Source organism: Nyctibius grandis, chromosome 1 (assembly GCF_013368605.1).
Source record: "Nyctibius grandis isolate bNycGra1 chromosome 1, bNycGra1.pri, whole genome shotgun sequence".
Lineage (NCBI taxonomy): Eukaryota > Metazoa > Chordata > Aves > Nyctibiiformes > Nyctibiidae > Nyctibius > Nyctibius grandis.
Window position 1 is genome coordinate 68,696,733 of NC_090658.1, and position 22,933 is coordinate 68,719,665.

General features: G+C 39.4%; 1 protein-coding gene across 1 annotated transcript in view; it reads left to right on the forward strand.

Moving 5' to 3' along the window:
* Positions 1 to 22,933, forward strand: part of ARHGAP18 (Rho GTPase activating protein 18) — a 69,042-nt gene that overhangs the window by 21,257 nt on the left and 24,852 nt on the right. The window contains exons 2-6 of the mRNA XM_068396931.1: positions 8,725 to 8,924; positions 11,223 to 11,458; positions 14,294 to 14,366; positions 19,811 to 19,980; positions 22,198 to 22,363. Coding sequence (XP_068253032.1) covers positions 8,725 to 8,924; positions 11,223 to 11,458; positions 14,294 to 14,366; positions 19,811 to 19,980; positions 22,198 to 22,363 — 845 coding nt within the window. The remainder of the gene's footprint in view (positions 1 to 8,724; positions 8,925 to 11,222; positions 11,459 to 14,293; positions 14,367 to 19,810; positions 19,981 to 22,197; positions 22,364 to 22,933) is intronic.

The following is a 22,933-nucleotide window of genomic DNA, read 5'->3' on the forward strand; positions in this document are numbered from 1 at the left end:
GGGGGACGGGCTTCATGGCTGCAGTTGTCAATCCTGAATTCTTTCTTGCTTTGTGTGGAGTGGAACAAGGTCACGTTTATTCTGAAACAACCTGGGATGGCATATCAAGTAACTCTTTTTGCAAGTGTTCAAAAGTATATATGTTATAGTTCTAACACCTTGTATGGTAATAAACCATTTCACATCATCAGGGGCCCATGATCTATACCATCATTTTAGATAGGGTGTGTATGTGTATCAGTTTACCATAATTATAATTTATCTAATCAGAAGTAGAAAATAGGTAGAGTCTAAATGGCTGTGTAGAAACATGAGGTACTATTAAAGGAAATGTCATGAAATATTTTAATCTTCTTAGAAGTGCTGCATATAGTTCAGGCAGATTAAGTTTTGGCATCGTATCTGGAACCTCCCATTTCTGGTGCAGTGGATTAGAACATTAAAGGTAATAGTCTGTGTCATTGCCACAGTTTCCTTCCTGTTTTCTTCAGTGACAAGTTGGGGTTGGGAGAGGAGAAAGATCGTGTTCACTAGGGTAAAAAAATCTTATACAAATAATAATGAGGATGTGGCTGGAAACGATACAGTGTATGTATATAATTTTTAGACTTATAGTCTGGCAGCCCTAACTTTGGATTGTTTTGCATTTGTTATTCATGGAGGGGTTTAAAATGCCAGTTTGTGGGGTTTTCTGGGGTTTTTGGTTTCTCTTTGTTTTTTGTTTTTGTTTTTGTTTTCTGTTGTTAATCTCCAGAGGAGTTTTGAGCAGGTATTAACAGCAGCTGATGGTATTACAAAAAATCCTAAGAGACCTGATTCTCTTTGCTCAGCCTTTTTTATGCTTGTTTAGAAAGTCAGTACCGTTTTATACCTTCTCTGCAGTCACTTTGTACTCTGTCTTTGGAAGGAGAACCGAGCTTTGCCTCAGTTCTTACTTCTCTGCGTTTTCTTTGGAGCTTAAGGGGAATTTGGGCAAGCTTGATTGCAATTGACATTCAAAATGTCCAATAAGGTCACAGAGCAGCCAAAATAAAACTTTTTAAGTTGTGAGAGAAGGAGTGCTAAGTGTCAGTTCACCAAAAATACTGGAAATTATGTTGATGCATTACTGTTATCTTTGCATGTTCTGTATGACTCTCTTGAAAAGACTGAGTTGCAGGAGAGTTTGCAGTCAGTCAGGGAAAGAATAAATGATAGAAAAGGTAGAAAGGAAAGGATGCAGTTGTTGCAACGAGTGACAAGATTTAGGAGCTAGAATGAGAAGAAGAAATATAAGCCCAGACTAAAGCTTCTCTAATGCCTTCTAAAAGTTACGAAGTACTTCAAAAGGGGTGAGAAATATTTTTGCATTGTTCTGGACACCAAATGTCCGGACTTGGGTCTTGGTAGGTATTGCTCAAGGGTTACCTGCTGCTTGTGAAAGCTAGTGATACTGGCTTTTGTTTGACACGAGTTTTACCTATCAGTGAAATAGAATCTTTTTAATATGTTAAACCATGTAAAAATATAAGACATTTACTTTTAAAAAAACTAATTTAACTTCAGTTAAGTAGTGTTACTACTCTGTGGCTTTATGCAAAATCCAGTTACTTTAAGACAAGCTGCTTTGATGGCCACATCAATTACAATTTGATCTTTTTTTTTAACAGAAGACTTTGAAAGATGCTCAAAGCTGCACTGCAAAATAGTGGATACTCTGCAAAGGGGTAGTGTGACAGAAAGAAACTTCTTAAACATTAGGTTGAAACCATTAGAATAAGTGATTTGGTAATAAAAATTCTTGATTTAACACATCCTTGGAATTAAGGCCTTGCATTATCTTCATGTCTGATTTTTGGGATGCAGCTTTTCCTAGAAACTGTGAAAGATCAGGATGCTGTTCTGGTAGGCACCGTGTCTATAGGAAGGTCTAGTGACCCCTTTCCAGGCCAGTGTCCCAGCCAAGAACAGAGAGCTCAAGCCAGGCAACTGCTGTAGCCATTAGATTAGAGCTTTCTTGGTTAATTCAGTTAAGAAGTCTCTGCACCTCGTGGTGCTACTTGGCTTCTTGAAAGGAGGGGAGGGATTGGGGGAGCTTTGGGTTTAGGAGCTTTACTTATTCCCACACTTCTGTAGCTCAGCCTTTAGGATGAGAAGCGGGACAGGAGACCACATTGTTTCCCTCTCCTTATCTTTTTAGTTGTTTATATTTGAAAGGACTTGGGAAGTCCTGTATTTATATTTAAGAGCACAGCATTTCGTGGATATGATTGCTCAGTAAATAGTTTTCAAAATGTGCCACAGTGCCCACAGGCATTTTTTTGTTGTTTAAATCTAGTTAGCCTTTGTACAAACTTAAATTACTTACACAAATTACTGCTTAACTTTGTAACTCCTTTGTCAACAAGATAATTCTGTTTTGAGACTGCTACTCTGTTTATAGCCACAGTGCTGGAGTCTATCACAAACCGACAACAGCAGAGCTTCCTTTTATCTGCCTTGCAATTTGCTATGGGTCAGATCTCGATCTTTAACGCTCAGTGGTCCAGTGGTGAAAGACTCCAGAGATCTGAGAATTATTCTTGTTTCTGTCACTGATCTGCACCATTACTTTGAACAGCATGCTTCATCTCTCCCAGGCAAATAGCCACCCCTTTTTTCTTCCCCTCTCACAGCCTTTGTATATCTTGTTTATCGGGTTATTAACACATCTAACCACATGTTGGTATGATACTTAGAGTCAGGGAGCCCCAGTATCAGCTGAGGTATGGCTGCAGTAATGCTACTAAGAGCTTTTACGTAAATGACCAAACATACACTGGCTTCGGAAGTGATGACTCCCTTTGCACGGCCATTTCAGAAGTTGCTGCTGTAATGTAGCTGTAGTCAGGTATGGTTTTGTCATTTTATATAACTCTGGAAGTAAAGTGCTAGTTTATTGGGGTGCCAGAGAGTGTATCTGTAGGGGCTGCAGTGCTCAAGACATTGCCCATACAGGAACCCCAATAGCAGTGATTAATGGCCAGGATTACTTAAAGAAGCTCTTAAGGCCAAGCATACAAGGATTATGTTTTCAGTGTACAGTTTAAGGAGGTGTAATAGTCCGGTTTGACAAGTAATTATATCACTTGATAATGCAATGCTTTTTTTGCACTGTTCTCAGTGTTGGAAATTGGCTGGTACAAACAAATGTTTGTGAAACTTTTAGTCTTGTAGAACATTGAATTGGCCTTCAATTTGGAACCTGTTTAAAGACAATGTTTAAGACTCCCATAGGCTTTGTTAGGCAGCTGTGGAAAAGGACCATATTTGTTTAACCTTCAAAGAGTTGAATCCTAATTGAGGTTAAACCCAGTAACTAATCAGATGGCCTCTTCCCTTGTTCCGCTTGTGACACTTTTTATAGTTGTGAGAGTTTTTATTCAGGAAAGATCCAGGCCTGAATTTTGAACTCCAAAATTTGTCAAAAGTGGCTGAAAAAAGGACCCTGTACAGCAATTCCTCATTTGTAGGCAGAAAAGATGTTTCCCACTCCCCTCTTCCACTTGCGTTTTATCAGTTGCATTTTTTTTCAGGAAGAAGAGAACAGATCATAGGAACTGGTGTCTTCTTGCTTTATGTTCATACAGTACTTAGTAGCTGGACTTTGCCCTTTCCTGGAGTTGGTGAGCTCTCCTGCAATAATCCTGTTGGAGGAACTCCACTTCTCTTTCAGCAGTGTTAATCTATTATGTTTGGTTCAACAGTGTATTTATATTTCCTAGTTTTTATGACCATGAACATCCTTGCATTTAGTACTTCTGCCTTTCAGTATATTTACACATCTAATACATGCATATCCATATATATAGTACATAAGGATACCGTGCAATTATGTTTGTATAGCGATGTAGAAAGATCATATTCAGATCCAAAATCAGTGGCTAGCACTATAGAAATAACAAAGGTTATCTTTTTCTTATCACTCATTGTTTTAAAACACAACATAGTCCTTAATTCCTGCATGAGAAAAATGGAAGTAAGGGCAAAATTAGCTTTCTACAAATTGAATTTATCTGAAATGCCAGTGAAAGCGCACCTTACTAATGGATTAATCTCTAGCTGCTGTAGTTTACACATGACAAGTATCAGTTATGAACAACTGATAAAAAGGGACCGGAACAGACAAGGAGATTCAGATTTCACAGGAAAGAAAATAAGGAATAAAGGCAACTGCGCTAGTAAGTGACTATTGATGAAATCAAAATCAGGCTGACAGAACCTGAAAAAAAAGCACATTTTTATTATGGTGTAGAACAGTGATTAATGTGAAGAGTCATATTTTCTTACAGGCTGAGAAAGGACACAGATGGTCACAAAAGGAAAGGCTGAAGAAAATATTTGCACACAGTTATTCTCCCTTAAGTACTTACCCCAACGTGAAGCTCATCAGGTCTTAGTGAAATAACCCAAATTTGGTTTCTTTCCTTGTAAATGTAATGAATGGTGTTCACTACAAGAATTATTTTTAATAGCTCCCCTCTGGAAGAGCTAGAGTGCTTCGTCTTGTGTCCTTGATGTTTCTAATAAATGAGTCTCTGGTGGGCGGGACAAGAAGATTAACTCTGGTAAGAGACTGCAATAACTATACTGAAGAATGTGTTTTATACCTGGGGGCTCAGTTTTATACTGAGATAAATAGGCAAAAATCTCTTCGGCTGCAAGGGGCACATGTCTGAGTATCAGAGGTCAGATCTGACTGTGTAATTTGGAAATGAGAGTATTGCACTGCTCCCTGTAAAGCTGTTTGAAGAGTAAACTATTTATTAGTGATTGGAAATAGATGTTAATAAGATTTTAATAGAGTTTGAGAGTGTTGTTAGTGAAGTCCTTAATGGAAATACACGTTTTCTGAGGGAAAAAAAACCTGCTGGAGAGTAAACTTACCATTTAGTAATCTGAAATGCTAAATGAGTAGTGTTTGAAAATTACTTTACGTGACTGTATTTGTTATCAGTAACTTACATTTTCTGAGGGAAGAAAAGAGATCTCTTTGAAGATACTTGTGAAAAGCAGCTGCATTTTTCAAATTTTAAGTAGAAAAACTGGAGATGTGCTGGAGAAGTAACCTATTTTCTGCAAACACAGTAATAGTTTTTTTTGGTAATGAACTGTGCTTATTTCCTACTTATAGTTTTTTGGAAAGCAGTCTTCTACAAAATTTTAAAGCTTGCAACACGGGGTATTTGAAATACTTTTTTAAGATTTTTTTTTAATGAGTCTTCCTGTGATTGTGGGATTAATTATTTTTGAAAACATATCTCTCTTCCAGTTTCCTTGTAATATTATTACTAAGATTGCTTTTTCCCTTCTTCTCTCTTTTTTTCTTGACCTTAACTTGTTCCCACCTATGGGTTTTTATTGTATGATATGCAACTAGTGCTTACTAAGCCTGTGTTTGGAGAAGGATTGTATTTAGTGGAAGGTCACATCAGAAATCCCATGTTCTTGGTCTTGTCAACAGATACTTAAAAATGAAGATCTTAATTGGCAACCTATTTTTTCCTATGCTATGAATTTTCAAAATTATTTTTCTTTTCTCGTCTACACCAACCCTATGGTATCAAGATTGTCCTCATCATCCTCAAAGGGTCTTTCTTGTTTGTGCCTGTTTGTGCCCAGCGGTTCATAGGAGGGACAGAGATGAGGATGCCTGGAGCCACTGTTGTGCAGATTATGCACTAAATAAATACTGCTTCACTGGCATCTTTCTCTGGTGGGGCATGCGAAGCAAGAAACGTTGAACTAAGTGAAGTGAAAATAAGATCTGATCTGGTCTGCCAGCTGAAGTTTTAGCAGTTCTCTCCCAGCCTGAGCCTCTCTGTGTCCTAACCCATAGAAATGTGAATTGTGGACAAACGCAGATGGCTTTGAAAGGGTTTGCAGTGCAAACAGAAACTGGGGATAGGGGTTTGATGGCATCTGATGAGGGAAGACAAGGATCGGTGAGTGGAGCGGGAGCGGTGTGGCAGCGGCCTGTAGCCTTGGCTCCTGAGGAGCCCACGCGCTGCTGGTCAGCTGCGGGTGGGCCTCAGGCAATGTGGGTTTTGAAGGAGAGATTCGAGGCAGAGCAGTGAGGTTTTTGTGTGAATATTTCTTGGAATGTTCCCCTGGTCGTTCATGTCCTTCTCCCTCTGAGGGCTTTTATGACGAGATGTGGCTTTACTGCCCACTCAAATTTGGGAGTTGCTGTATTGATTTGTTAATGAGAGATGGAAAGGTCAGGCCGGGAAGAACCTTATGAGAAAAGCAGCTCATGCTTGGCTGAGTAGAGCAGGCCTGTGACCAGTGATTGAAGGGTAGGGTGCAGTCTCTGAGAGTTAATGGAGTGTTTTTAACGTACAGCAAATGCTCACAGGACCCTGAAAATGGCCTTGAGTGCTCTGTGCTGAGTATCAGCTGTGCATTTCGGGACACAGGCTTCTCTTCTCTGAGACAGGACATAGTCTGGGGAGGGTGATGAGCTGGGTTTTTTGGAAGGACAGTAGAAGCACTGCCCTGGAAGCATGGCACAAAGCCATGGCCTGCTGCAGCATATCCCACCTCAGCCTGCCAGAGCCCCCCGAAGTGTATGCTTTTAATGTATTCAATCTGTTAGTTTTATCTTTTTCATGGTGTGCTGTGGTGGTTAAATTTCAGCTGAGGTGGGTCAGCAAGAGCAGGTTGTTCCAAAGGTGAAAGGCCACCGAAGAGCTGTCGAGCAGCTCCGCAGAGTTAAACCGAGGGACGACAAACTGAAATCTAGGCTCACTCAGGCTGCAGTTCAAGTGTACAGAGTCTGTCTGTGAGAGGGACCCAGTCTGCTCTGAGCACCTTCAGCTGCAGGAGGAGGGCAGCCTGGGCAAGGGCTGAGGAACCTGACCTGCTTCGACCATACTTGGCACCGACGTTGGCTGCTGGGGACACTTCTGACACGTGAACGTCTTTCCGCAGTGATTACTGGGATTCACAAGCAGCACAGGTCACACACGGGACACGCCTGTCAGGAGAAGTTTAAGAACTGAGGTAGCTAAATGGAGAAATTATATTTATTGGGTAACATGCACTACTAGCAAGATGTTATTGCCATCGATGCGGAAGCTAAATACTCCTTTATGTATTTTTTTCCTGGGCTTTCAAATAAGGGCAGGTTACAGAATGGTGTTGGGGTGCATATTAGCTTGGTAATTCATTGTCATTTATTAACCCGTACCTGCAGCAGAGAGGCAGGGTGGGTGGAAACTCATAGTCCTTCCATAAGGCTCTTTACCTTTAAAGGCAAAGTCCATATAGTTAGTATTTCTTATCAGAGAATCGAGCACATATGGTGTGAAAGGATTTGTGATTTGGACACACATGGGGCTTATCTTCAGAGAGAACGGTATGGCTTTTTAATTTAGGGGCAGCTAACAAGAGTCAGTTGTCCCAAGATAAAATGTAAGGACGAGGTGCTTTTGTTTTAATTCTAGATAAACCTGCAAAGTCAGCCAAATGTAATTTACTGCGTTTACATTGTGATAAATCCACAATGCTTGATCTTTGATATGTTTTTCTCTCGGATTACGTGATATTTATTACTTAGCCTCAAACCATGCCTTCTTTTTTAGAATATGGACACAAATTCAGGCATAAAAGACATCTGAAGCTGTTCCTGAAATGTTAAGAACTTACTATTTTTTAATACAAGGAAGAATTTTGATATACTGTCATAATAGTAGAGTAACTTAGTTTAGAAAGGACCACTGGAGATCATCTTGTCCAATCTGCCTCCCACTCAAAGTAGGGCCAACTCTGAAGTTAGATCAGGTTGCTACTCATGTAATCTACTGATACTCTGAATCAGTTTGTGGCTTTTGATTTGGTATATTTGACTGTAAGGATGACCTGTAATTTCAATGACATCATTATAACCTTTGCACTTTTTAAGAGGAATTCTTTGCTAGGTCAGTGGTAATTTTTGCCAATGACTTAATGAGGTCAAGATAAGACCTAGAGGTTTCAGCTTGTTGGTTTCTTTTTTCTAGTTGCAGCTATAATTAAGATGAAAGATCCCTTTCGAAAGCCTTACCAACATACATTTGGCAGGGTGAACCAAAAACTAGTAATGTCAAACTATAAAAATGGTAAGCTTTCAGTCAAAGAGGAAGCAAGATAGAAACAAATAGTGGCCTTTATTAAACATTTGGACTCACCAGTTTACTTCAACTGTAACTTCAGTAATTCTACTTTGTCCTTTCCCAGCTGTAATTAAGATCATAGATACCAGATTAAACATTAATAAAAAATAAAAGCAGAATGGCAAAGGAAAAAAGTAAGAGTAAGGGTACTATCAAGCTATAAGAATTTACTCAGGCAGAAAGGCACTTTTGAAAAGTTCTTTATGAATGGTGATGCTAGGAAGATATGTACCTTGAAATTTGTGGAACTGGCTGTTGTGAGTTACATTAGAGGTTTGGTGTAACTATGATTACTAGAACTTGGATTCGTTATTTCCTCTTTAATACAGACTCCTGTGCTGTTCCAGATTGGGAGATATGTATAGCAGAAATGTTAAATTAAAAATATATTCCAGACATTAAAAGTAATTTTTAATATCTTCGTTTGCTTGTTAACAGTAGTTTGCTTTGACACTTTGACACAATTAATCACTGACTGCCTTCACAGATATTAATATATCCTGTATCTTAAAATGCTAACCGAGAATTGCTTTTTGGTTTATGTTTATAGCCGTCGGTCTGGCCAGTATACAATGAACCATGACCACTCCAAGAAGACCCCTGATGGAGCATCGTTTGACTGCTCAGGATCCCAGGACTCCTTGGATGAACTGTCTATGGATGACTACTGGAAAGAACTTGAAAACATCCATGAAACCAGAGGAAATAATAATGAGGAACGAGTAGCACTTGTAGTGAAAGAGCCAGATGGTAATGAAATCGGTTCTTGTGAATGATCATCAGTTTGCTGATATAGGGATTTTTCTTTAAGTCTTAAGAGATGGCACCCACCAAACACACTTAAATCAAAAAGGAGCTCACTCTGCTGAACGTCCACTTTGAAAATCCTGTTGCCTCTGATGCATATCAACAGAAACAGGCAGTGCCCTGAAAGAGAATTGTATCAGAGATAAGTAAAAGGCTGGTTTTCCTTTAAATGGTATTTGCAGAACATCAGAAAGGTGCCTGTACTTGCAAATCACAATTGAAGCTTTATTTGCAGTTTACTGTTAAACTAACTTACCCTTTCACTCTTTGTGTATGTTGTTCGTTATTGTAGCTATTGTGGATAGAAACCTCACGCTTTAGAAGACAAGCCAATGATTAACCAGTTTAAGTTTAGTGAGTAACTTTCTATGCTTGTAACTGTTCTGACTGTTCAGTTGTAATATTTTTGTTTCTCAGAAGTGTCGATTATGGGCTACTCCTGAGGGCATGATCTTAGAAGAAGTTGGGCAATTTATTTATTTTTCTTGTCCTGTCAGACAAAAGAGGAGTAACATCCTTAATTCCACTCTTCTTTCAAAAAATATTTTTTAACAGTGCAGTATCTGCCTCTCTCCCATTCTTAGAAGAGGCCCACAGTCTCAGTAAATTAAAATGGTGAGTTTTGCATTTTGGTATGGCCTCTACATGAGTGAGAAGAATGTGCTCCATCATTAGCTTTCAAAGGGATTTGCACTTCTGCCTCCCTAGGCGTTTTGAAACATCACCGCTATTTACAAGTGCTCTGAAGAGGGTAGCAACGTGGCCTCTGGAGAAAGCAGCAAGGCTCTGAGCCTGCGTGCCTAGGGAGCAGGGCATCTGACGGAGCTGCAAGGCTTTCTCCAGAGCAGCAGAGCCCATTGTTCTGTGGCGCATGAGCCTCTTCTCTTACCCCAGCTCATTGATGCTGCTATGCCTTCAGGCTCTGCATTCCAACCCCCACCATTTCATTTTTTATTTACGTATAGCTTTCTTCCCCCTAGTCATCGCTCCAGCTTGAGCCGCTGACTCTGGCATGAAGCCCAAGTGAGTCAGCACAGTTGAGTTGATCAGTTTGGGCAGATGTTGCTCTGCCCCACGCCTTGCCCAAAGTGCAGCATCTTGCTTGGGTATGAGTACTCCTGAATGTGTGGCCCTGGCCTGCCAGGGCAGGGGCTTGCTTGAGACATGGCCATGCAAAGGCGAGGCAGGAGATGAGATATACCTTGCTCACATCTGCTCTGGAGAATGGGTGTAGCCCTTCTTCTTTCCAGCCCTAATAACAAAATCTGAGAGAGTTTTGTCAGAGGCTCAGAATCTGGCTGCAGGGCCATAGCGAGTTTCATACTTAAAATTTTGTGTCTGCTTTCTGAATGCTGTTAATATTCAGGTGCCTGCTTCGATGTGCACTGGGCACTGTGGGAAACTGCAGTCAATAGTGAAGTCAACATGCCAGCTTTGAAGTACTTTTAGATATCTGATAAATGGAAATGTTGCTTGAACTTTTGAGAAGGTTGTTGGCATTCAGCACAAGCTCAGCTGCTACAGATAGAACTTAGTGTTTTAAAGAAAGTATCATTAGATAGACATTGATTTCAGAAGCAGAAGTTTTGCTATCGGTGACAGTATTTAATAGGTTTCTCCTCTTTTATGTGCAGTGAGCTGTCAATAAAGGATACCTTATCAGCTGTAAGACTAAAGCAACAATTGTTTTGTGGGCCGTCAGCAGGCTGGAGACCATGTCATGAGAACTGATTTAAAAAACGCATTAAGGTGACTCCTGTAGCCTGGTTTGTCCTTCATTAAAGTGAGCTAGTGGAGAGCTGTAGGATTAATGTATCAAAAAAAGTGGGCAGAACCATGTCAGTAAAGGAGCTAAAAAGATTGAGGATTGAACTAAAAATCAATGAAGCAGCAATGATCAGAGGCTTTCAGACTTCCCCATATACATTTATATCTAGGTACATTTATGAAATGGTATATGATTTAATAAAAGTGCTGTACGTTATTATAAAGATTGCCCCATAGCAATCTGTATTGGATTAACTATTTTAAAAGCTTTGATATCATGTTAACCCTTTTGAAGCTCTTTAGAAACAATAGCTTTTTTCCAGGTCAGGACAGTGTAAGTAATTGTTCTTAATTGTGGATCCCCTTAGTACTTTCTTTGTGAACTACATTAACTATATCATGTTATTAACATCCAGTGTGCTTAACAGCACTCGAAAGCCAACGTTTATGACTTTTTCTCTTTTCCTTACTCAGAGGGAGAACTGGAAGAAGAATGGCTGAAGGAGGCAGGTCTGTCAAATCTCTTTGGCGAGAGCTCTGGCGACTCCCTGGAAAGCGTGGTGTTTCTGTCCACACTGACTCGAACCCAGAAGGCAGCAGTAGAAAAGCGAGTAGAGACTGTCACACAAACCATGAGGAAAAAAAACAAGCAGCACCAGATTCCTGATGTCAGAGATATCTTCAGGCTACCAAATGACTCAAAGGGAAAAGTAAGTTCCTGTCCATTGTTTTGTTTGATTATGGCAAAGAGAAGAGAGGGACATGTAGGGGTGGGGGGAGAGGAGACGGATGCACAGACACAAAAGGGATCTTTCCAGAAGATTTATGTCTAACTTTTCAGTGATTTCCAAGGGAATTTTTTACTGAATTTATGGGAATAGTATTGGTCCAGACTTGACATTGCATTAAGCAATTTTAGTATGTAGAAAGAACTATGTATATTGGCCTCATGTCACTTAAAGGTGATGAATAAAACAACCACTCCATGGTCAAGATATTAATCTGAATTAATTTTAATGCAGATGCAAAACTCATGACAACAATCACCCAAAGAGCTACCAAAAACCCACTTTTATCTTTGGGTGGTAGTGCCCTGCAGCCATCCTCAATGGTCTGCCAGACAGGAAGCAATACCTCTGACTTACTGGTGCTCTTGTTTCTGGTTTGTTTTTTTTTTTAAGGAAAAAAAAGAGCCATCAACATAACCTGCTCTATTTTGGCGAGGTCTTTATGCCTGTCAGCTGGGGACTTAGACCCTGTACTAAGTCCCAGGGCCTATGTGTGTCGTTAAACTGTGTGCAGGAAGTTACTCTGACAGGTCCTGAAGGGTGCCTATCTCCTCTCATGGAGTATCAAATGGGAGAGTTCCTCTCCCTTACGCAGGAAAGGGGAAGGACGGAAACAGAGACTATGATTAGAATTCCTCTTCTGTGGAGAAACGTATGTGTCCTCTCTGCTCTCCCAAAAGCAATGAGATCTTCAGCAATAAGAAGACTCTGACCTGATGAAAGTGCACAGCTACCTTACCTGACCTCAGCCCAGTCCCTCATTCTTGTTGCTGCTGCTGCCATTCAGCGCAATGGTAGCGGTGGTGGAAAGCGTGGCGAATTTTAAGGGGATTTAGCTTCCTCCTTCCCCCAACAGCTTCCTCTCCTTCGGCAACTCCTTTAAAATTCAGTAGAGATGAAATGTAGTGGGGGGAGTTTGTAAGTTCAAATGTATGTTCTGGAGGCACAACTTCCCTTTCACTGTTCTGCTTTGCATGTGGTTGTAGAAGGGATATTAACTCCATAAAAGCTTTCTGGGATCTGATTTGGAATTGACTACACCTAAAAATTACAAGATCTAATAGCAGAGCAATTTAGGTAAAATATCATATAGCTTAAAGCAGTATAATTTCCCTTTCAAGTAAAGCACAAGTTATTTCAGTAAAGCACAAGAAATATTCATGTTCCTGTATTTAAGCTACGCATTGTAATGTTTGAAAATCATATATCACAGTGTTCAGTAGACTTCTGTGTCTCTTAAACTACGTTTTGATATTGATGACATCAGTGAGAAGTAATGCAAACAAATGATTGTAGCCATTTAAGATGTAGAAAACAGAAGGTTAGAATATTTATTAAATATAGAAATAACTGTAAAAAAAATCCTTCTAAACCTGTCTCCTAGACTGAAATAAAATAATACAAGTGTAGGCCCTCAAACCTATACTGCATTCCTTTCTCCAAAGCAAGTTAATCATTCATAAATCATTGCTTGTGGTTATTTATCTAATCTGTCACAGAAAGCCTGTAGTGAAGTAGCTTCTGCAACCTCCCTACGTAACTTGTCTCAGTGCTTTGTTACTCTCCCATCATTAGAAAGCTTTTCATGTAACAAAAGAGGACTGAAGCCATCTGCAGCTGTAAGAAATCATTCCAGTTTAATAATAGACTCCGAAAATCCTGTAACCTCCCTTCACCTGGAGGAAAGCAGGAGGAAAGGTAAAACAATAGTGTTGATGTTTTGCATCAATGCAACAATTGTGTTGATGTTTCTACTAATTTCCTGCCATATTCCCAAAGAGAAGCTAGACTTTTGATACCTTGACAGCTTCCCAGTCTGCTTCTACTGCTCTGTGAAATGGTAATAATTTTCTGGGCAGTCATGCTATCTTCTTCCACGTCTCAAGATCCCCAATTAAAAAAAAAAAGTAAATCAACAGATTTGTGTTGGTAGGAGAAGTCTTTAAATCTTGAATTTTTGTTTCTCAGTAAGTATGGAGTTATACAGTGCTTGAGTAAAATACAATTAAAAATCCAGAGTGCTAAACATTCATCGTTGATCTGAGTTGCCAAAAAGGTAGTAAAAATAATGTGTGGGTAAAAATGTATATGGGTATATATATACCCATATATACATGGGTATTGGTTTTCTACATGTTCTGAAATATTTTTTGCCATAGTAAGTGTCATCCTGTTCATGGAATGTGACAAATTTTGAGACTGGGTAGCACAGCATTGTAGAAAGGAGAAGGTAGTTCAACTCCTTTCCTGTTTTGTTGTCTCTTCAAAGTGTCCTAATTTTACTGTTGGGAATCTAAGTTGTAAGCACAGATGCTAATGTCAGGCTGCCCTGCAAAAGGGATGGGATTGTTCTGTAGGAGAGGCAACCATGTAAGATTTTGCAAGAGGAAGGAATTTGAACTGAGTCAGTCAAAATATCCCTTCCAGATACCCTTTCCATATCCTTTCCAGTGCAAACTATGGCTGCAGGTCAAAGAATACATTTTCTTATTCTTTGCAACTCTGAAAAATTAAGTCTTATACCCATTTATCCTTTTAGGAAGAGGGGGAATGGACTTAATTACTTCTTTTTTAATTACCTAGATTTCAGATCCCCTTAGACTTTGGCAAAGGGTTTTCTACTGAAACATACAGGTGTGCTTCTGCACGCTCTTGAATTGCAGGAGTATGTGTTTTAATTCTGCACAGAGCCAAAGGAGTTTCTACAACCATGCATTTGGTTTTTACAGGCATGCGTATTTATTGTTCCTTTCTTAGGTCTGTGATGGAAGTGAACCCTCAACTGTGAGAACAAGTGAAAACAAAAATGAAACACAAGATGGAACAAAAGGTAATGCCAAACAACTCCTTTTTTTTCCTTTTGGTTTGTAGGCTTTCAACTACACAAGCTACTATATAGGTCCATATTTCCAGTAACTTTTCAGCAAAAGAAAATAAAATTCTTATGAGAAACCTGTTCTGGCCTGCGTTGCTGTAGTATTGTAAAATTTTTAAGTATGGCTGTAGATAGTGTCCTTTGCGCCATCTGGGAAGCCTTGTTTGTTACCAGTGATCATCTTATAATCAAGTCATCTGGGAAAAGTCTCCTCTCATAGCTTATGCTTAGGTCTTTCCTGATCCTTAACTTATCCCTTCTGGTTTCTCTCTGCTGTACAGTACAGGAAATGAAGCACTATACATAAGCTCATCAGTGCGTACAAGAGAATAAAACCAAATGGCCTATAAACATCCAAAGAAAGTGAGAACTGGCTATGTATCTGCATCTCAAAATGAAAGAAAAACAGGGATGGAAGAAAAAGGTTGTTCAGCTTTTTAAGGAAAATGGAAAGGAAATAGCATTCTGTGTGTGTAGGACTGGGTTGTGTTCAACAGCATGTGATTACACAAGAGGGATGCAGTACCCTTGGAAGACGCCAACCTCTCACTGCCAGGTAGGACAGGGCATCACGGAAGTCCTTAGCTGATTCCACAGTTTCTGTTTTGAGAGTATGAATTTCGATGAAAGACTTTGACAAAGCTTTCTGCTGTTCTTCAGGTCCAATAATAAAAGGGTGGCTGCCCTGCATCATCTTGGGTTTCTTTGAAGTAGGGGTTGCACCACATTTGTTATGCCACTGTACCCATCAGTGCAGAGATCAGGGTATTAACGGGAAGCCATAGTATTCTGGAAAAATGGTTACTTTAGGATTAGACTTGGAAAACAGCAAAAGACAATACAGGATGTGCATAGAAGTTGGAGAGATATGAACCAGACCTGAATATCACCAAATGTGTGTGTTTCCAGAAGTGCTGTTAATCCTTCCTTCCCGTTAATCCTTCCTTCCCTCCCTCACTCCCAGCAAACATCACTCCAGTAAGAACAGTAAAAACTTGGGAGGACTGCCAGACTGCTGGTTCAGCACAAGGGAAGGAAGAGATGCCTGGTGCTTGTGTCAGTAAACTGCACTGTAGGCATTCAGAGCTGGAAAATTACCAAGCAATCATTGCAGAGTTTTTATCACATCTGGTTCTTTTTTTCCAGTGGCCCTGATGAACTCTTCAGAAATGGGAAGCTCTGAAAGGCAAATCCCATATGCTAGCTCTCCTCAGCACAGATTGCAATGTGGATGGCAAATGCAGCTTGCTTACATCTTGACACATCTGCTTTTGTCAACATGCTAAAGTGGGCTCTGCTCCCAAGATTGGAACAGGAAGAAAAAATCCGTTCAATTTGTAGTCAAACCATGAAAGTCTGATGGTGGTAAAAGCACTGCACCTGTTTCAGTGCTGTGCTGTGATCTTTGCTCCAGAATGATGAGCAAGTTAGTGTTATACAAACAGTGAATGAATTTAAGGCAAAAAGTAAACAATACCTGATACTTCAGAGATACTAAATATTTATGAAATCCAAATCCAAAGACATTATTTTAAAATGGAAAACCCCTGTCACAGAGAAGTAGTCCCAGTTTTACCTGAAAAATACGAATATCATCTCAGACATTATAAAAAAAAATCCAAAGCTTAAACTGAGATGTCTTAAAACTGTTAGAGTGAATGACTCTGGCCCTTCTCCAAAGGTGACGACTCTGTTTCTAATTTGGTATTTGAATGCTGCATTCCTAAGTGCTTCTGCCAGATTGAAGATGATAATGGTTTGCCCTTAGAGCATACATGGGCTGTGTGAACCTCTGCACACTCCTTTCTTGCCAGTCTGCCACACCTTGTTTCTTGCCTAAACAATGTGAGCAAACTCACAGAATAATAAAAAAACAAACCCATTATGTTTTTATTCTTTTCTGCCCGACCCTGCTCAAACAGAACAGTTTAATGAGTTCCTACGATTTTTTTTTGTTGGTAGATGCATATTTGAGGTTTTTTGGAAGGACCCTCACTTACTGGCTTTAAGTGCCTCTGTTTCATGTAGGTACAGAACGTGTCTACAGGAAACAAAGAAAATTCGGAATCATGTATTAAGCTGTCAAAAAACAGTGTCATTTTAACAATCCATAACATTCACTAAAGACCCACAAACCTGCAATGCGTTCAACAGCTATGAAAGAAAAGAAGTAATTCTCTTTGGATGCCTGTGAAAAGGAGTAAATAACTGTGTTGGTTGAGACATCTCAAGAAATAAAAAGGAAAGAATATAGCAGATGAAAAGCTAAATAAGATGAAAAGCTAAATAGCCATTAGGTTAAATAGAGGAGCAGCAAAATTCTGTGGGACTGTGGGACTGCAGTTGTCCTAAACACACAGGATTAGCTACAAGGGAAGAATGTTAGATGAAACCTCTCTATAAGGGCAACCTCAAAGCATAATGATCTGGCAAATGGATGAATTTTGAGGGGATTTAATCCTCTCAAAGAGGAAAGAAATTGCATGTACTATGTGTAACATGAGTGAAAAGAGCTGTAATGTTTGCTTCTTGGTAGGGAAAAAGACTGAAATGTGGTTGTATTTTTAATTAAAAGAGTTTGTTTCTGCTTTTCATTTTACATGATAAATGAGGACTCTATGGCCAGAGTGACAGAGTGTTAATGAAAAGATTACAAGTTTTTTATTTTCTATTTAAAATCATCTATGAATTAGCATTTTAGAGAAATGCTTTGTCAGTCAAAAAAACCCTAAATCAACTGTTCTACCTTCCAATTATTAATTAAGATCTATCAGCATAGTTCCATCGGGGTATACTCTAGATTCTCTAGCAAAACTAGGAAATAACAAGGTTGACACTTCTATATTTCCATATCCTATTAAAAAGAAACCCAAAACGTAACCCCCACCCCATTCCTGAGGAATTCCCATCATTTTATGTCATCCTTAAAGAGCACTGTGAACCAAGGAAAGGGTACAGGACTAATGTAAAATACAGTTTCCACATCCTTATAGAAAATATTTACATTTTTTCTGTATCTCACTTGCATTTCTCTCATGAAATATTGCATGCAGTTGGCAGGTTGACAGAACACCAAAGCTGCTTCCTGTTACAGCTGCTTCCTAGTTAATGAATGCACAATAATAGGACCAAGACTGTACGATCAAGAAGAAAACTACCCACAACAGCAGCATTTCCAGACCTTTAAAATGTGCACAGCATTGCCAAGACATCTGCTTTACACAGCACCTTCATATGACCAGAGGGCTGAAATAAGAGCTACTGCTTTATTGTTTGTTAACATCAGATCCTTCCCAGGCTGGTAGGAAGTATGTAGGTCACGTATAGGCCACATTAACATGACAAAAGTCTTGGGGGGATGGGGATCTATTTTCCTTTAGTTTGGATGCATTAAACAGTTTACATGATGTATACAGTTTACAGATACACACACAGGGAGGCCAAAGATCAAAGCCAGGGATGAATTTGACCTTGGATATATGTTTGGCTACTGAGTCTCATATATCTCTTTACTGAAAGGAGCAGCTCTAGTTTCAGGATCAGCTTAATCTTTAGCGCATTTGGGGTCTATGGAAGGTGAGCAGAAGCCACTCTGGAAAGACCAAGTGGTGAGTAACACACACAACAGGCAAAATTTGGAAATGTTTTATTCTACTTCTCACAGCATTGCTTTGTTTTAAAGAGAGTCAAAGTGTTAACTCAAATCCACCTTCTCTCTCTGGAAGTGTCTCAGCTCTAGGTCAATTACATTGAAGTGAGAGTGGTTGCATAAAGCACTGTGCCCTACCAGAGAGCAGCTGTGGTGGCTGCAGCCACTTGCCTGTCTGTCAGGTCCCCTGAGTTTGGCCTTGGCAGACTGAGGTCATTTTCAGGACTCACTCTAAAGAATATCAGAGACTAGACTTCTTTTGTGTGTAGTCTTTCAATTAGATGCAGTTACAATTCAGAAAAATTTTCTAGTTGGTGTAATTTTTTTTTTTTAAACTTGATGCTTCAGATGTTTGGGTTGCGCGCTTGCAGCTCAGCTCTTTTGCAGATCACTGAAAGTATCAGTGTAGAGCAGTACTTCCCTGGTGCCTCCTCTCTTAATCAGCCTGTATCTGCTGCCTTTCCCCTGCTTCGAGGTCAAGTGTTGCTGTAGCTGTAACTATTTCCTGGGAATTTTTTTCTGGCTTGGATCAGCATAGTTATTGTAGGCCATACAAAAATTTCCCACAGCGGTGTAAAGAAATTAATGTATTATGTTACACAATATTCTTATACCAAAGCATATGCACTGGTTCCACTCCTCAACTCATGCCCATTTCCATCCCACTTTTCCTGCACTTGTGGTATGTTAGTTTTAACAGGCTGCAGTCTCGTCTGAGTAGAAGCCAGTGGCAGAATCATGGTCCTGCTGAATTGATTGTTTATATTTGTATTGGTTTTAAGAAAGTCTGAATTTCATTACAAATACTTGCAGGCTATTTGTAATGTGTTGTACAAGGAACCTCGTCCTGGATGTATCCTTTAAGAAGTACCACATCAAGAGAGAGATAGTGGAGAGATCAAAATCTTTCTCTGGCTAAATTGTCTTTGATGCTTTGTATTAAATAGTGTTATTTACAATATAATTTTCCTCTTGCTTCTTTCATGATATATTTTAACTTCAGACTGAAAAGCAATGGTTGATTTACTATGAAATTAGACTTCTAAAAGCAGAACTGCCTCCCTTTTATTCTTCTGTATTTTTATTTTTTTTAAACAAAAATGTTCTAAATTTTTCTAGTGTTTGATTCCTTTAAGGAACAAAGAAAGAGAAGTAAGGCCATTGTTGTATACTTAGTCTTTCCCTATATCATGGAAACATGTCCAAACAGCTTTGAGGAATCTAGACTTTTCAGACTGAGGTGAGGACAGGAATGTTGGGACAAAGACATGATCTGTGTGCTCCCTGTTATTCCCAGATGTTAATGCTTTGGATCATAGAAGAGGCGTTCTCTTTTGCTTTTGAAATTTTAACAGCGGAAAGAATTGCTGATTTGGTTGTGGGGTGTTAGAGTCTTTGAGGCTGGGAAGTGTTTGATGGCAAGAAACTTCTGATGCCAAAGCTGTTTGGCTCTGGAAGATTCTGGGAGTCTGCTGTTTGTTTGAGATGAATTGCTTTATCTTTTTGTAATAAATACGAGAAAACCCCATGCCTTGGCAGAATTATTCAAGAAAAACTACAAAAGATGGACCCTTGTAAGAAGCTAAATTTTCAACTGACATAAAAAATGCAGAAATCAGTGAATTTGCAACCAGAAAGTCCATACCTTGCACAGCATTAACTTCTACTTGGTTTTAAACTTACTTTCATGCACTGAATGGTGCTCTATTGTGCTGCTGTTGATCATTAGTTTTTTTACTCTTGTTTTCAGGTCAAAAGTTCAGTCTCGGAATGGAAGAGCAGAAGAGCCCGCTTGAAGACATGCCTTTTCCAGACACTGACATCAATTTGGAGATATCATTTGCAGAACAGGCAGCTAATCTCAAAGACAGCTCAGTAGGGAAAATGTGCAGGCATGGAGGGGGTGACACTCTTCTCCCAGTAAGTGTTTCCTATTTATTGCTCTCATTCTTTATTTTTGCTAGTGGTACTGTTTGGATGATATTTATCTGATAGTGGGTGAATTAGATTTAGAAGAACGTTGTGGGATCCAGCTTTGTGGAGATAGACCTTCTCAAGATAACTAATTTTTGGGAATATTCTCAATAACATGGAAGTAACTACTTTTATGCCTATTTATGTCATTGTCTGTCTGGCAAAATGCACTCTATGCATAAACAATAATGGACTGGTAATATTAAGCTGGACTAGTGGCTTAGTAGTAGTTGTACACAAACTGTGTCCTTACTTCATTTGTTTACGGACCCTTTTCCTGTTATCTGAGGTGAGTTTCTTTACCTCTGCTTTTTATTAAAAAATCTCTGTTGTCATTTAAAAAGGGTTAGTGGATGCCTGCAGAAACCTTGTGCAGTTATGCAATGAGGATAGGTGAGGGGTGAGAATGAAGAACAGAATGGTCTATAGAAGTCTAAGTCAAATGGCAGGAAATTACAGATTAGTTTGTGCTTGGTTTTACTTTCCATCTCTTAATAAAAAAAAGGTTCATTCTGAATGAATCCAAATAAATACAAATGAAGACCCTCCAAGGCATTTTGTTGTTGATCCTCAGGCATCTCGTTGAGGATCTCTCTCTACCTAACAGTTCATGAACATGCAGTTACGTATGACCTGTAAACTAATGATTGGTGTGAAAAACATCTTTTTTTTTTTTCCTAAAAGTATATGCAAACATGTCTGAGTAAACATGGTGTCTGAAGTAATAATGTTTCACAGTTCTTCAAACACTTAATTTAGATAAGGACATGTGCAGTTCTTCAAATAGTAATTACCCCATGTATCCTAGTTTAAACGTTATAAGCCAGACACTAATGGATATTTAGAAATGGATTCTGAAGTGTTTGAGTCATGTTTCTCTAAGGCAGGCTATAACAAGAAAATTATGGCTATACTCTAACTTCTGTATATGTGGATACACTTTCAGCTAGGCTTATGAAGGATTGCTCAAAGATATGGCTATGGGATTTCTCCTTCAGTGATGAAAGGAGTGGCAAAACAATAGGAAAAGGAAGGGAGTTACCTATTTAAATCTACAATTTGTATTTGTTGCACCTTCCTCATTGGCAACTATTTTTAAACATACATGTTTGTGCAACTCAATGAAACCTCAAGGCAGGAACCTGGCTATATATCTACAATTTGTAAATTATGTTTATGTTTCAGTATGTGCCCTTGTAGTCATGTACCATAACCACCAATTCATCTGTGCTATCGCTGCATTTGTACAGGGTGAGAAAATAATTCTGGAGTATAATATATCTTTCCAAATGGAAGAAAGTCTTGTTAACCTTCCTGCTTTTGACTCATGCACGCTGCTAATGATGTCAGGCACAGGCAAGAGTCTTACTTAGAAGCCTGCTGGTGAGAGATGGAGTTAAAAAGCTTTCTGAGCTGGGAGGTCCCTCTCCCTCATGCTTTCAGCTCAGTTCCTTATATTGGTCTCTGACTGCAGCTTCTGAGCATTTAATGCAGTAGAAATGAGCCATAAGTAAGGATCCCCCTTCCCTAAGAAGGCAACCCCTTTATTGTTACTTATATAGCAGCCAGATATGTTACTTTGTGTGTGTAAGTGCAGAGGGATTTCTGTCCCAATTGCACATGCATAAGATTGTTCATGGACAGCCATTTCCACCACTGTAAATTGCAAAAGGATGTAGAAGGTGGTGGTGTGGGGAGATGAGAGGTGGTTACCAGCAGGACAAAGCCAGACTCTTCTTGGACAGGCACAGTGAAAGGACAAGAAGCAATGAACACAAGTGACTACAGGGGAAATTCTGTTTTGCAAATTAAAAGAAGTCCCCATGAGAGCATTAAGCACTGGAACAGGTTCCCAGAGAGGTTATTGGGAGTTTTCAAAATTCAGTTGGACAATGCAGCAAGCAACACGATCAGACTTTGAATTTAGCCGTGCTTTGAGCAGGCAGTTGAATTAGATGACCTCCAAAAGTCACTAGGAACCTAAATTCTCCTATGATTTTAAGATCATCTGCTTTTCAACCTATTTGGGGGATTCTTCTGTGGTTTAGTCAGTAACAGCAGGCTTCATGATGAAAGGTTGTGCCCTGGAGGAGGCACAGCCTTTGAACTAAGTAATTTGTTATGACTTGGATTATTCACTCTACTGCAAATCTCTGCTTTTAGAATTTCAGGCTGCCGAAGGACAAAACAGGTACCACAAAGATTGGTGACCTGGCACCTCAGGACATGAAGAAAGTCTATTCTTTAGCACTGATTGAATTAACTGCTCTCTATGACATACTTGGGACAGAATTCAAGCAGCAAAAAGCTGTAAAAATAAAAACCAAAGGTGAGTGTTTCATATTCTGAACCAGACGGGTCTGTTTTAGTCCAATAAAACAAATGCATCTCGTTCTTTATGATTTTCCAGGAGAAAATTTATAATAATATATAAATAGTAACAAGGCACACTTTAAGCAGGTTCATGCACATAGTCACTCCAGCTACGGGACTGTGCTCTTTGTCTGAAGTTAAAACTCAGGTGAGTCACTGAGCAGACAAACTAAGGAGTGAAGAAGGGGAACTATCTTAGTAGCATGCTGTGCAGGAAGAATTGCTTCACAGAAGTTTGTATGTGCTGATATATTCCCTAGGAGGGCACATGTATGTGCTCTTTCTGGGTATTCTTTTCCTGCTTTCCTGAAGGTAGGTACTGTGCTACTTTTATGGTTGGACTCAATGATCTTAAAAGTCTTTTCCAACCTAAATAATTCTGTGATTCTACCTGACTTTTTTTGCTTTCATTGCCCTTTGCTGGAGATGCTGGGAGCCTTTGCCACCTGCTTTCCTCTTCTGTCTGGTGCAAACTTTCCTGAGTCACATAGGCCTTGCCCATCCAGTGTTTGCTCAGGCCATGATG